The sequence below is a fragment of the Trichosurus vulpecula genome, chromosome 7 (assembly GCF_011100635.1).
Source record: "Trichosurus vulpecula isolate mTriVul1 chromosome 7, mTriVul1.pri, whole genome shotgun sequence".
In the NCBI taxonomy this organism is placed as follows: domain Eukaryota; kingdom Metazoa; phylum Chordata; class Mammalia; order Diprotodontia; family Phalangeridae; genus Trichosurus; species Trichosurus vulpecula.
Genome location: NC_050579.1, coordinates 93,867,666 through 93,882,842, shown reverse-complemented (window position 1 = coordinate 93,882,842; position 15,177 = coordinate 93,867,666). Strand labels below are relative to the sequence as shown.

The 15,177-nt window shown below is 40.0% G+C and overlaps 1 protein-coding gene across 1 annotated transcript in view; it reads right to left on the bottom strand.

Annotated features, from left to right (window-relative positions):
* PRKN (parkin RBR E3 ubiquitin protein ligase) overlaps window positions 1-15,177 on the bottom strand; it is a 1,915,523-nt gene that overhangs the window by 26,019 nt on the left and 1,874,327 nt on the right. Inside the window, exon 10 of the mRNA XM_036765946.1 lies at window positions 6,576-6,659. Within this exon, the coding sequence (XP_036621841.1) occupies window positions 6,576-6,659 (84 nt within the window). The remainder of the gene's footprint in view (window positions 1-6,575; window positions 6,660-15,177) is intronic.

Sequence of the window (15,177 nt, the reverse complement as noted above, 5' to 3'; positions counted from 1 at the left end):
TGTCCCTCACCTGGCTTCTCTTCCCTTCCTACAGAACTGCTTTTTCTTGCCACTTTTATGCGAGATAATTTATCCCATTCTTTCTCTCCCTATCTCCCTCTTTCAATATATTCCTCTCTCACTCCTTAATTTTATTTTATTTCTTTTAGATATCTTCCCTTCATCTTCAACTCACCCTGTGCCTGCTCTCTCTTTCTCTCTCTCTCTCTATACACATACATATATACATACATACACACTCACATATACATATATATACATAAACCAATATACATATGCACATTCCCTTCAGCTACCCTAATACTGAGGTCTCATGAATCATACACATCATCTTTCCATGTAGGAATGTAAACAAAACAGTTCAACTTTATTAAGTCCCTTGCAATTTCTGTTTCTTGATTACCTTTTCATGCTTCTCTTGATTCCTGTGTTTGAAAGTCAAATTTTCTATTCAGCTCTGGTCTTTTCATTGTGAAAGCTTGAAAGTCCTTTATTTTATTGAAAGTCAATATTTTGCCTTGGAGCATGATACTCAGTTTTGCTGGGTAGGTGATTCTAGGTTTTAATCCTAGCTCCACTGACCTCCGGAATATCGTATTCCAAGCCCTTCAATCTCTTAATGTAGAAGCTGCCAGATCTTGGGTTATTCTGATTGGGTTTCCATAATACTCAAATTGTTTCTTTCTGGCTGCTTGCAGTATTTTCTCCTTGATCTGGGAGCTCTGGAATTTGGCCACAATATTCCTAGGAGATTTCTTTTTGGGATCTATTTGAGGAGGCAATTGGTGGATTCTTTCAATTTCTATTTTGCCCTGTGACTCTAGAATATCAGGGCAGTTCTCCTTGATAATTTCTTGAAAGATGATATCTAGGCTCTTTTTTTGATCATGGCTTTCAGGTAGTCCAATAATTTTTAAATGATCTGTCCTGGATCTATTTTCCAGGTCAGTGGTTTTTCCAATGAGATATTTGACATTGTCTTCTATTTTTTCATTCCTTTGGTTCTGTTTTATAATATCTTGATTTCTCATCAAGTCACTAGCTTCCACTTGCTCCAATCTCATTTTTAAGGTAGTATTTTCTTCAGTGGTCTTTTGGACCTCCTTTTCCATTTGGCTAATTCTGCCTTTCAAGGCATTCTTCTCCTCATTGGCTTTTTGGAGCTCTTTTGCCACTTGAGCTAGTCTATTTTTTAAGGTGTTTTCTTCAGTGTATTTTTCAGTATTTTTTTGGGTCCCCTTTAGCAAGTCATTGACTTGTTTTTCATGGTTTTCTCACATCCTTCTCATTTCTCTTCCCAATTTTTCCTCTACTTCTCTAACTTGCTTTTCCAAATCCTTTTTGAGCTCTTCCATGGCCTGAGACCAGTTCATGTTTTTCTTGGAGGCTTTTGTTGTAGGCTCTTTGACTTTGTTGACTTCTTCTGGCTGTATGTTTTGGTCTTCTTTGTCACCAAAGAAAGATTCCAAAGTCTGAGACTGTAACTGGGTGCGTTTTCGCTGCCTGGCCATATTCCCAACCAACTAACTTGACCCTTGAATTTTTCAGCGGGGTATGACTGCTTGTAGACTAAAGAGTTTTATATTTCACGCTTGGGGGGATGTGCCAGCTCTGCCACACCAGCACTCCTCCTTCCCCAAGAACCCCCAACCCGGACTGGACTTAGATCTTCAGCATGCTCTGCACTCTTGCTCTGATCCGCCACTTAATTCCTCCCACCAGGTGGGTCTGGGGCCAGAACCAACTGCATCTGTAGTTCTGTAGCTGCCCCACCTCCACTGCCCCCAGGGCGGTAGCCAAACCCCAAACTCCTTCCACTCCTGCAGCTTTTCCCACTAACCTTCTCTGTTATCTTTGGTGTTTGTGAGTTGAGAAGTCTGGTAACTGCTGCAGCTCACTGATTCAGGGCACTAGGGCACGCTCCACCCGGCTCCTGGTCTGGTTGGTCCGCACAGCCCATGCTGGGCTCTGCTCTGCTCCATTCTGCTCCGCTCCCAGCTCCATGCAGGATAGACCTCACCCAGAGACCATCCAGGCTGTCCTGGGCTGGAGCCCTGCTTCCCTCTGCTCTTTTGTGGGTTCTGCAGTTCTAGAATTGGTTCAGAGCCATTTTTTATAGGTTTTTGGAGGGACTTGGCGGGGAGCCCACACTAGTCCCTGCTTTTCAGCTGCCATCTTGGCTCCACCCCCCCCCCCCCCACATGATCACGATGAGCAAGTTTTTACTCCTTTTATTTGCCTATTTAGAATCATGGAATCACAGATGGAAGGGCCTGTGCAGACAGTCTAATTACATCTTTCAAGAGAGGAGAGGAGGGAGCTCTCAATAAGAAATTTACTTGTTTAAAAATTAATAGGGGAGTTTCTTGCCTTTTTACCCCCACAACATGGCTAATGTGGAAACAATGTTTTGCATGATTTCATATATATATATATATGTATATATATATATGTTTATGTATATGAAATGGGTATTGTATGTCTTGCCTTTTCAATGGGTGAGGGAGGTAGGTAAAAGAAAGGACAGAATTTAGAACTGAAAATAAAAATTTAAAATAAAATAAAGTAAATAAATAAGGAAAGGAAAGGGAAGGGAAAAAGCTTTTACATAGCACCTTCTATGTGTTAGGCACTGTGATGAGTACTTTACAAATATTATTTCATTTGATCTCATTTAATTTACAAATAATTTACAATAATTTGATCTACAAGTAATAGATTTATTTAAAACTGTTAAAACACTGAATTATTGAAATCTGTTCACAGAAAATTTTGATGATAATATGTTCCCATATTTATATTCAAACTTCTCACACAATTGAAAATGGATCCCTGACTCTTTTTTGTGATTTCTGTACCCTATTTTAAAAAATATCCTTAATGTCACTTTAATTTTCCAAGAACTCCCCTCAATTTCACCTTCCCTAAGAGAACCCTCCCCTGTAACACAAAATACAAACTCCCAAACACTTAAAGACAAATCAGCCTATCAGCCAGGACTTACGGTTTATGTAACTTTCTGCTTCTATACCAAGGACAGAGAACAATGTATCATCATCTTCTTGTTGGCATCAAGGCTGAGCTGTAGCAGGGGTTATGAGGGGAACCCACGATATGTTAAGGCACTCCCTACATTTTGGTTCCCAGTGACTGGGTAGTTTTCATGAAGATAACTGGTGATTGAGCATCAGGACAGGGATAGATTCTTGGGGAGGGAGTTCTTTATTTAAAAAAAAGCTGTGAAAACTCCCCCTCTTCTTTGGGAACTTTTCTTTTTCTCCTGTTGACTTCTAGAAGGTGTGACAGTGGTGGGAGGCACTGCACGGAGGTTCTCTTCTCTCTTCCCACTCCAGCAGCAGTGACAGATTTGTGAGCTGGATCCTTGACTATCAATGTTTCGCCAGTTAGTTTCCTTCCCTGAGAACAGGGTGGCAACAAGAGATCCTGAGAAATGGTCATTTCCAGTCTTGCTGGCTACCTCATGAGTGCAAGAGATATCTAATCAGTACAACCTACCTCTGCAAGCTGATTGCTATAAAGCAAGGTTGTCGGAGAAGAAGACCCCTGATTGCTAAGGGAATCCTGTAGCCCAGCTGGCCAGGAGGTACAGATCTTACAAGTTGCTCTGGCAGTGTAAATCCCAGGTGAATGTGAAGTATCTGCTGAGTATTCCCACAGAGTTGTCTTTACCTTCCAAGGGGAGTATAATGAGTGCAATGGGCAATTTGAGATGTTTTCTATTTTCTGTACTTAATTCATGCCAGTGAATGTTTTGCATCTTAAGTATTTCCTGTGGTGCAGGAACCAAGGGTTTCCTTGATCATCACTGTCACATATTGTATTCATCTGGATTCTGATGTCTCTTAGTGTTTTCTTCATGTTATTGCATGGATTGAACTAATGGGTCCCTTGGTTCTGTTTTTTTTTTCCATGCTCCGCATTAGTTCACATATGTCTTCCCAGGTCTCTATTTCTTATATATGTCATTTCTTACAGTGCAACTCTATTCTGTTACCTTCATATACCATGTAAGTTCTAAGCTCAATTAAAATTGCCCTAAGATTTTGGGGACAGCCTGTATAAAGGATGTTCCTCTGTCTTTGACCTCCTTGAGAGTATGTGCCTAGGAATGGTATCATTGGGTCAAATGCTATGAACAATTGAATTGCTTTTTTTGAATGATTCCAAATCATTTTACAGAATGCTCTGGCTTCTTTCTCTTCTTCTTTTTAAAAATTTTTTCTTGCAGCCATTTAGGTATCTTTTGATCTTACGATGAGGGGAAGAGGAGGAGGAAGGTTGAATCTGACATTCAGAACTACTAATAACAAAAAGAAGAGGTTTTTTCCCCCTTCTGTTTTTAACATAACAAATGTTTTCCAGCAGAGGGAGTTTAAATATGCCCTTCATGTATGTAGCATGCTAGCCAGAAATTTTTGGCATGACTATGACCCATTTGTCATGAAAAGCCTTCTGAAAACACTAACAGCAGCACTTTGAAATTACAGATGTCTTTTGCAGTCCTGAGTGATTTTTATGCACCAGAAGTTGGAAGGGAAGTTGATGAATTAGAAGTTCACTGGACTTGCAATATTTAATTTCCTGGAAAGCCACAGAATGGGGCCCCTAGAAGCGAATTTTCTTGATCCTTACAGTGGAAATCTTATTCTTGTGCATGGTTGTTTGTAAACTGCTACCTGGGTCCTTTATCCTGATAGATATATGGTCGGTTTTCTTAGTATGAACCTCATTTTGCAAAATTTCTCCTCTCACTAGTAAGGTTAAGAGAGCAACAGATGGTCCTAGAGCTGGAGAGCTGTGGCTATGTGACTACAACCATATTAACCCCCTCATTTTACAGATGAAGAACCTGAAGCCTGAGGAAGGTTAAAAAACTTGCCCAAGGAGGTCATATAGCTAACAAAAATAGCAGAGCTAAGAGTTAAACTCAGGCCTTCTGACTCCAAATCTAAACCTTTTTCTTATATCAAGTTGGGTACACTTAAGAAAAATCTTTTGCCATAATTAAAATTAATTAGGAAATGCAAATGTATTTTCAGTTCCATAAGTCTTGCTTTTCATGAGTTTCCATCAACACTTTCATTATCTAAAGGTATTAATCAAGGTAAGAAGAAGGTGTTTGTTTAATAAACCAACAAGAAGAGAGGTGTAAGCTTAGTATAATTTATGAATTTCCCAAGTATTTATCCTTTTTTCAGATTTTCACTGTCATTCATAAACATGAATAATTTTTGTCTTGGACCTAAGGAAAGGACCTTCTTATGAAACTGGAGCCAGAGTTTAAATTACTTTTATGCAGTGGGTTCTCCTTTCTTCCCCTGTTCCACCAATCTCTTCCTCTCCACAGACCTCTGTCCCATCTTCTGATGTCCAATATTCCCTTTCCCTATGCCCCCGCAAACAAACAAATTCTGTAGGTTATCCTACACCACGCCAGGTTGTATTATAACACTAGAACATAAAACAGCTGACTTTGGTTCTGTAGCTTCCTGCCAACAGGAATGGGAAGGGATTCCTGGGAAGGACCACAGAAATGAAAGAGACCAGTACATGCCATTCATGTAGTTTCTAGTTGTGCTTAACCACCAACAAACAACTATTGGACTTGGTAGCTCCAATATCTATGATTCCCTTCAAATGTCCCTACCATTCTTGCCCCGGCTCTAGAAGCCTGCTTGAGAAATGCTGATTTAAGACAATGAATCACCATTCTGAAAAACGGTAATCTAATCAACATTACCACTCATTGACTGGCCAACAGGTCCCAGGCCAAGCCCTACTTGGTCACTGTTTGGGCCCCCACTGGCTCAGAATGAATATAAATACCAATTATTTATGTTTTGGCCAGAAACCCTAAGGGTCTTCCACTCCCAAATCTATTTTTTTAAAGAGCTGATTCTTTGCCTCGTTTCTTATTAAGCCTTAATAACTGAACAGGCGTTGTTTCAGTCAAACTGAGACCTGTTAAAGACAGCTTGAAAAGGCCAAGGTTCCCCACTGCATCCTGGGCCATCTCCAGTTATCCTGATGTCTATCTGGCCACTGGACCCAGATGGCTCTGGAGGTGAAAGTGAGGCTGGTGACTTTGCACAGCCCTTCCTCATTTAAATCTAATTCACTTGTAGGTCATGGCATCACCTCCCTGGTGTCATGGTCCTCTTAGAGAACGAAGGACAAACAGCAATCTTGTAAAACACATGTCAATCAATTGCCCTTGACTCCAATCACCATCCCTGTGACTTCTAGCATCCAAAATATTCCTCTCTGGTTACCACTCCTCTCTATGTGTGGTTTTCCTTTATTAGAATGTAAGCTCTTTAAGGCAAGGACAGCTTGTATCTGTATTCTCAGTGTTGTTGAGTACTTACTAAGCACTTAGTACTTAAGTATTTAGGTAATTTAAATACTTAATAAGTATTTAAGTACCAGTTACTTAAGTGCTAAGTACCTAATAAGTACTTAAGTACTTGATATCAAGTACTTAATAAATTAGCAATACTTAACACATGCCTTTTAATTTCTTCATTCATTCATTTCATTCATTCATTCAGTACCTGGGCTGTTGCTCCTGAGCCTTGAAAGAGGGTGCTGCATTCCCCTTCGTGGTACTCTTCTTTGCAATCACGGCAGAAGACAAACTGAAATATGACACATGCCTATATTAGAGAGATGCCTGGTGGTTTCCTTTGGTTATAAGAATTGTCAACCTACTGTCCCCCTGCTATCCACCACAGTGGGTACTCTTCTGGATACTATTTTAGATACTAGATACTAGTGTGACTCTCCTAGATACTATTTTATTCCACATCTATTCTTTGCCAGTAGAACCCAGTGGAAAGTACACTGTCTCTGGAGTCGGATGGCTTGGGTTCAAATCCCACCTCTGCCATTTACGTGCCTATGTGACCTTAGGCAATTCCCTCAATCCCTCTTGGTCTTAGTTTCCTTATCTACAAAATGGGAGTGTTGGACCTCTTCGTTCTTTACCAGCTCTGGATCTATGATTCTAGTTATACTTTATTGTTGTTCAGTTGTTTTACAGTTGGGCCCGACTCTCTACGACCCCATTTGAGTTTTTCTTAGCAAAGATACTGGAGTGGTTGGCCGTTTCCTTCCCAGCTCATTTGACAGGCGTGGAAACTGAGGGAAACAGGTTTAAGTGACTTGCCCAGGGTCACACAGCGAGTAAGTGTCTGAGGTCATATTTGAATTCGGGCGCTCCTGACTCCGTGCCTGATGCTCTATACCACCTGGCTGCCCACCTATGTTGCTCTACTCTTGAAAAAAAAAGAGTAACTAATTATTCAGTGTACCCCATCTAACATTTCTAGAGAGTGAACATCATTACATTGGATGACAGGATTTAGAAAGGGAAGGAAGAAGATCTAGGCCAAATCCCACTTCTAACCTCTTTTTTTTTTTTAAACAGGTGATGAAACACGCCCAGAGAATCTTAGTTGCTGGCCCAATATCACACAAGTTGTGATCAGCAGACCCTTTACTGACTAGGTCCTCTGACTCAAAATCTGTGCTCTTGCCATCTGATTAACTTCTCTAACTTCGCTCTGAAAAGTGAGCATCCTTCTGAAAACATCTATAGACTGAAGCGAGCTAATAAAATAAATTAATAAAGAAGTAAAATAATAATGCACCTTCCAATGTGCTTTTATAAACAGTACATAAGTTGATGCATACACTGATCTTATCGATAGGTAATTGTTACCACTTTGGAGGAGAAGAGACTGGGGCTAATGACAGGCAGGCAGCCAGGTAGAACAGTGCATACAGCACCAGGCCTGGAGCCAGGAAGACTCATTCTTCTTCCTGAGTTCAAATCCAATCTCCTTCACTTACTAGCTGTGTGACCTTGGGCAAGTCACTTAACCCTGTTTGCCTCAGTTTCCCCATGAGCTGGTGAAGGCAGCAAACCACACCAGTATCTTTGCCAAGAAGGCCCCAAATAGTGTCAGGAAGAGTTGGACAGGACCACAAACAACTAAACAACAAGGTTAGGGAAAGTAAGTGGTAGTATTGGGACTAGAATCTAGGTCTACTGAGTCCTAGTTTTTCCATTACACCCTGGTAAGGTCCCGACATTTACCCCAGCATTCATGGATTCTAAAGGAATGAAAATGAACAGAGAACTTTTCTTTCTTCTTTTTATTTTATTTTTTATCTTTTGGAGGCAATTGGGGTTAAGTGACTTGCCCAGGATCATACAGCTAGTACGTGTATGAGGCTGGATTTGAATTCTTTCTTCTTTTTAAAATGAGGCCTGTAATTTCTTCATGGTAGGGATCTCCCAGTCAGGAGCTCCCCATATCAATGAAGACTGGTACCTACTATAACCTTGTTGTAGAGAGTTTCCTGAAACACTGAGAGGTTAAGTGACTTGCCCAGGGTCACCTAGCCGAGTGATATCTGAGACAAAATTTGAACCCAGGTCTTCTTGATTCCACGGCCAGCTTTCTAGTTACCAGGCTACATTGTAGCCAAAACCAAAAATAAACAAGTGGAAAATAAGCAAAGACCAAGAGGTCATTTGTCCAAAGTTATAAAGCTAGTCAGTGACAGATCTGGGAATATTATCACAAGGAATCCATGCGAAGAAGATACTTATATAAGGCGACTTGGACCTCTAATGGAGGAATTAGGGGGTGAAAGCACTTTTATCAGTTGGGTATTGTAGGTAAGACCAGCAACAGAACTGGAAATGCAATTTTTTTAAACAGTATTTTATTCTTTCCAATTACAAGTAAAGACAATTGTTAACATTCATTTAAAAAAAACTGAGTTCCAAATTTTCTTCCTTCCTTTCCTCCCCTCCCCAAGATGGTAAGCAATTTGATATAGGTTATATGTGTTTATATGTATGTATATATATGTATACATATATATGTGCAATCATATAAAACATTGGAAATGTGATTTAGCCACCTCCCAGCCATTCCGTTGGTGATAGCTACCATCTGATCACCTGGGCCCTGCAAATTAACTGAAAAATTCAGCAAGGCTCATGGGTGTATTCAGTAACTCAGGGAGAGGGAAGGGACAGAGATGGGGACTTTTGGTCTTTGTTCCTGTTACACTCAGTAGAGCACGTAGCCTTTTAACTCTGTGGATTTGGCTAAGCTATAATTGCTACTGAACTCATCCTTGGAAATAAATACACAATCCCAAGAACAAATGAATATAAGGAATTCATAGAAACATGATGAAACTTGTATGAAATGATGCATGATGATGACGATAAGGTAAAAAGAATATTCAAATGAAGTCAACTAGGATTAATTGTAATGACCAACACTGGTTTATGGGCCCAGAAGATGAAATATCTTTCTTTCTCCTCAGAGAACTGGGAGATGATAGCCCAGAAGGTTTGTCTGTCTTTGCAAAACAATGTTACTGTATTACCTGTCTTACAGTGATTTTGTTAAGAGTTCAATACTAGGATATAAGGGCGAGGAGCTCTGTCTGGAAATGACTGTGATGTTAAAATAAGAAGCATCTTAAAAATGTCTTTAAAAAGAAAGAATTTAAAAAACAAAACAAAAAAGAAATTAAATATAAGCATGTCACTAGCTTGTTCACCTGTGAAAATAGTTAACATATATACATGCCTGCTATGTTTTTTTCCTCCTGGCACACAATACTAATACTATTATTATGATAGCTAACATTTATACAGTACCTGCTCTGAGCTAGGCACGGTGCTAAATGCTTTACAAATATTATTTTAATTCAATAAAAATTTATTAAGTATTTACTAGGTGCTGGGAACCATACTAAATGCTGGGGATACAAAAAAAGACAAAAGGTACTTCCTGCCTTCAAGAGGCAGGATCTAATGGGGATCCTCACAACAACAGACATGGATGGACATACTTCCTTACTTCCCCAAATCACAGACTCTTGGATCTGGAGGTAATGTCAGATTTCATTTAGTCCACCTGGTACCTGAATAAGAATCTTTCCTATACAGCATACCTGAGATGTAGTCATACAACTTTTGCTTAGAAACTCTGGGGAACTCATTATTCTACTCATGGCTAATTTTAATTGATAGGAAGTTTTCCCTTAAATCAAGTCCAAATTTCCCTCTCTGCAACTCCAAGCATCCTGCCTTGTTTTCACCTCTAGAGGCAAGCAGAACAAATGTAATCCTTCCATGTGAGAGGCCTTCAAACACTCTGAATGTGCCAACTATCCCAAGGGTCTTCCACTGATCCCTACCTAGAAATGATCTCAAGGCCCAGACACTCTCCAGTTTATGGGTGTCCTTCCTATAAAGCAGTGGCTAGAATTGAACACGTTGCTCCAGTCACAGTTTCTCAATTCTTAAAAATCAAATTGGAAAATCTATCCAGTCTCTCTTGTATGCTAAGCACCAAGCAGAGATATAAGGCCTCATTCGGGAGGTAAATGCTACAACCTCTTTAGCAACCATAGAAAATCAATGGGAACTAGGAGAAAGGGCAGCAGACTCCAAGAGAGACTGGGGCTCTGCCACTGTGTGGTCTCAGGCAATTCAATTAACCTCTTGGGGCTTCTGTTTCCTCATTTATAAAAAAGAAGGGTTGGACTAAAAGACTCACATCTGGAATCTATTCTCTTCTCCCTCTGCCTCTCAGAATTCCCTGCTTCATTCAAGGCTGAGCTCATATGCAACTGTCTATGGTAAGCTGTTCCTGGACCATTCAGTTGTGGATGTTGTCTGTCTCTTCAGATCAGTTCATATTTGTATACACGTCATACACCCCTCACGAACAAGAGCAGCTCCCTGAAGACAGGGCTATAGACACAAAACAAAATAAAAAGGCAGAGCTTACGTGCAGCGACCATTTAATTAGTGATTACTGGATGGAATTGAATCAGATAACCAAGAAGCACTTAGTAATTATTATTTATTAATTATTATTCTTTACTAGGTATGGGGCATTGTGCTAATGGGAAATACAAAGGCAAAAATCCAACCGTCCCTGGCCTCAAGGAATTTACATTCTAATGAGGAAACAATGTTACCATGTATAAGTATATGAATAATACACATAAGATGATTACAAGGCAGTTTGATGATAGAGGGTGATAGCAGTGGTGGGGAGGGGCATGGATTAGGGGAGGCTCCATACTGGAGGTGTGTCTTCTAGCTCTAATATTCTAGGATCATTTTATGAACAGAAAGTATTTATAAATTGTATCCTCAGCTATAAAATGAGGATAATGGCCCCTACTTCAGAGGGTTACTGTGAGGACCAGTTAGATAGGCAATCAACAATCATTTATTAAGTAATTACAGGTGGCACAATGACTAAGCATGCTGGACTTACAGTCAGGAAGAGCTGAGTTCAAATCCAGCCTCATATACTTAATAATGATAGCTAGCCTTTACGGAATGCCTACTATGTGCCAGGCACTGGGCCAAGCACTTTACAATTCCTTACAACAGCCCAGGGACATAGGTACTACCCCTATTTTACAAATAAGGAAACTGAGGCAAACAGGTAAAGTGATTTTCCCAGGGTCATAAAGCTAGTAAATATCTGAGGTTGGTTTTGAACTTGGGTCTTCCTGACTCCGGGTCCAACATTCTATCCACTGTTCTACCTGGCTGTTTTAAGCCCAACAGACCATGTGACCTTAAGCAAGTCACTTAATCTGTTTGCCTCAGTTTCCTCATCTGTCAAATGGAGATAATACTAGCCCCTACCTTCCAGAGTCATTGTGAGGATCCAATGAGATAACACATGCACAGGGCTTTGCACTGAAAGCACTACGGAAATGTTATCGACGATAACTTTCATTACTGCTGTTGTTGTTATTATTATTATTATTTTATCATGTCCTGGGCATCATGCTAAGAACTTGGAATACAAAGAAAGACAAGAACTGTCCCTGACTTCAAGTAGCTCACATTCAAATGGGAGAGACAATGATAAGTAATTAAATACATATATGATATATACAGAAGAAACACAGGGTCATTTCTGAGGGAAAATACTAGTAGTGTGTGTGTATCTGTGTATATGGTGGGGGTAGGGTACAGGGACTGGGAAAGACCTCCTGGAGAAGGTGAGATTTGAGCTGAGTCTTGAACAAAACCAAGGAAATTGAAAGTTAGAGAGGAGGGGGCAGCGTCTTCCAGGTGCTGAGAAAAGGAAGTGTTTTTGCATGAATCAGCAAGTAGGCAAGAGAAATGAGATTGTAAAGGGCAGTTAGGTGGTGCCATAGTGCACAGTGTGCCAGGCCTGAAGCTGGGAGTTCAAATCCCGCCTCAGATATTTAGCAGCTGTGTGACCCTGGGCAAGTCACTTAACCCTATCTGCCTCAGGTTCCTCATCTGTAGAATAAGCTGGAGAAGAGAACCACTCCAGTATCTTCGCCAAGAAAACATCAAATGAGAGAGTCAGACACAACCGAAAAATGATTGAATAACAAATGCTATATAAAAGGTTAGAGAGGCCAAGAGTCTCAAGAGACACAACGAAACGACAACTGAGAGGCTGGCAATATTCCTATTATTAGACTACAATAGGAAACTTCAGAAAGGAAGGGGAGTAGGGTTTAGGCTTTGGAGGGAAAGATAAAGAGTTCTGTTTTGGGCATGTTGAGTTTGACACGCCTATGATAGTCAGTTTGAGATGTCTAAATGTCAGTTAGTGATTTGAGACTGTATCTTAGGCGAGTCACTAGAGCTGGATATATTGATTTAAGAATCATTTGAATAGAAGCAGCAATTGAGCCTCTGGGAGCTGATGCTATAACCACATGAAACTGCATGGAGTGGAAAGAGACAGAGAGAGAGAGAGAGGGGGGGGGGGAGGGAGAGAGAGAGAATGAATGTCTAAGATAGTGCCTCATAGGGAACACATGGTGAGTGAGTATAAGTTTGATAAAGAACCAGCATAAGAAAGCCAGATACACAGGAGAATATCCAGGCGAGAGCAGTGTCTCCAAAACTCAAAAAAGGCAAAGTATCCAGGAGAGTAGGGTAAGTGATGGTTTCAAAGGCTTCCAAAAAGTCAAGAAGGATGATGATCGAGAAAAGGATGTTAGATATGGAAATTACAAGAATATTGACAATTTTGGGGAAAGCTGTTTCAACTTGAATGTATGAGGCTGGAATGTAGAAGTTTCAGAATCAAGTGAGAGGAGAGGGAGTACAGGCATTCAGTATAAATGGCTTTTTAAAAACATTTAGTTGAGGAGGGGAGGAAAGATAAAAAACAATAGCAAGCAGTTATGGTAGAATCAAGTGAGTTTGGTTCTTTTTTAAAAAAAAATTTTAAACGATGGGATGACATGGATGTGTTTGTAGGCAGTAGAGAAAACAGCGGAGAGAGGGAGAGAATGAAGATAAGCCAGAGTGGGGTTAATAAAATCTGCCAAAGAAGATGAAGAGAGGATGGGATCAAGGGTGCATGTAGAGGAGTTGGCTTTGGAAGAGACAAAGGTCAGTTTTTCATCAGAGCCTGGAGCAAAGAAGGGACGGCACGGGGAGATATCTGAGTGATGCAAAATGAAGAGGAGGAGACTAGATAGAGCTCTAGGGTGAACAGCTTCAATTGTTTTCACGAAGTATATGTGGTGAGGTCTTCAGCCAAGAGGTTGAGGGGAGTTCGTGCTGTGGGAGATGTGAGGAGAGATGAAAAGATTTGAAATAGCTGTTGTGAAGAATAGGAGAATGAACTTTTCGGAGAGGAGTAGAATGATGCCTTTGCTACAGTGAAGACTAAGATGGGGATGCATGAGATTATATATGTATTTCTCTGTCTCTCTCTACATAGATCACTTTACAAAGCTCGAAAAGAAATGTGTTTTCTTTGTTTATTGTTTTTACTTCATCAGACCCGAGCCCTAGTGAGGAAATTTCCTCTACTAATGCAATTGTTCTACAATTTATAGTCTTGGAAATTTGCGTGGGGGTACTGAAAGGTTAACTGATCTGTCCTGTGTTACATAGAGAGTGTGCATCACAGACAAGCCTTAAAATTTCTCCTGACATTGAGTTTAGCCCTTTATCCATAAGGCTTCACTGTTTGTGATAGAAATGTTAGCTATTATTATGACAATTATTCCATATTGTCATTCCTTTTGACATCTAATGGAATGAACTGAATTTTGCCATATCTGAAGGGGTATGAAGGTTTAGTTTGTGAAATTACATGGAGGAAGTAGCTAGTGTAGGTATATATGGGGACATACACACACATACACACACACATACACACACAGACACACACACACACACAAACATTATCACCACCACCACCACTAGTACATTATAGTCTCTAACCACTTTCTTACACAAGCATTCTGTCTGAGCTTCTGCATGAAAGGCAAACTGAGTTCTAGGTAAATGCCTCTAAGGCATTCTAGGCACCAGCCTTATAGATAATATGTGAGTCTCTGCAAAGCCTTCATCAGGCTTTCATATGCCATCATCTTTTTAATGAATGTGGACAGTATATTTCGAACCACTGAGAATAACTCCATAGATGATTTCACTCCGCTGCTTTCAATGGAAGCAAATCTGATCTGTTGATATGACAGAGAAAACTCTTCACATCTTATTAGCTAGTGAATGAGATATAAAATCAGTTTCATGGTAGAAGAACACTCTGGAGGTTGATCAGTTTGTCAGAATAAATAGGCCTTCCCTGACACAAATACATTAAATTTCCTTTTGCACCAGTACTATGGAGAATGGACTATAAGGAAATAACAGAAAAGGATGGGCCAGAGCAAAATTAAATCCATAGCACCTGGCGCATAGTAAATGCTTAATCAATTCTTGCTGGTTCTCTCTATCATTTATCCATCCATCTTTCTACCTGTCGATTGATTGATCGGTCAATTTATTGATCATCTGATCTATCTAGATAAATCCCCAATAGTTAACCACGGCAACTCTGCAGTTAACCCATTTTAATGGCTTAATAATTAACCTCTTTGTCATTCTGCTTCCTACCAAAAAAACCCCATCTATTACAACTGAGATTACAAACTTATTAAAAGTGAATTAATTCATTTAGTGCACATTTTAAAATTGAAGAACCCCAAGTTGTTTTATGAACATAGCAAATGTTATTAGTAGTAAAACATCATTTCCTTCATTTATAATAATACAAAGGTGAGGGTTTAATGACTTGACCAAAT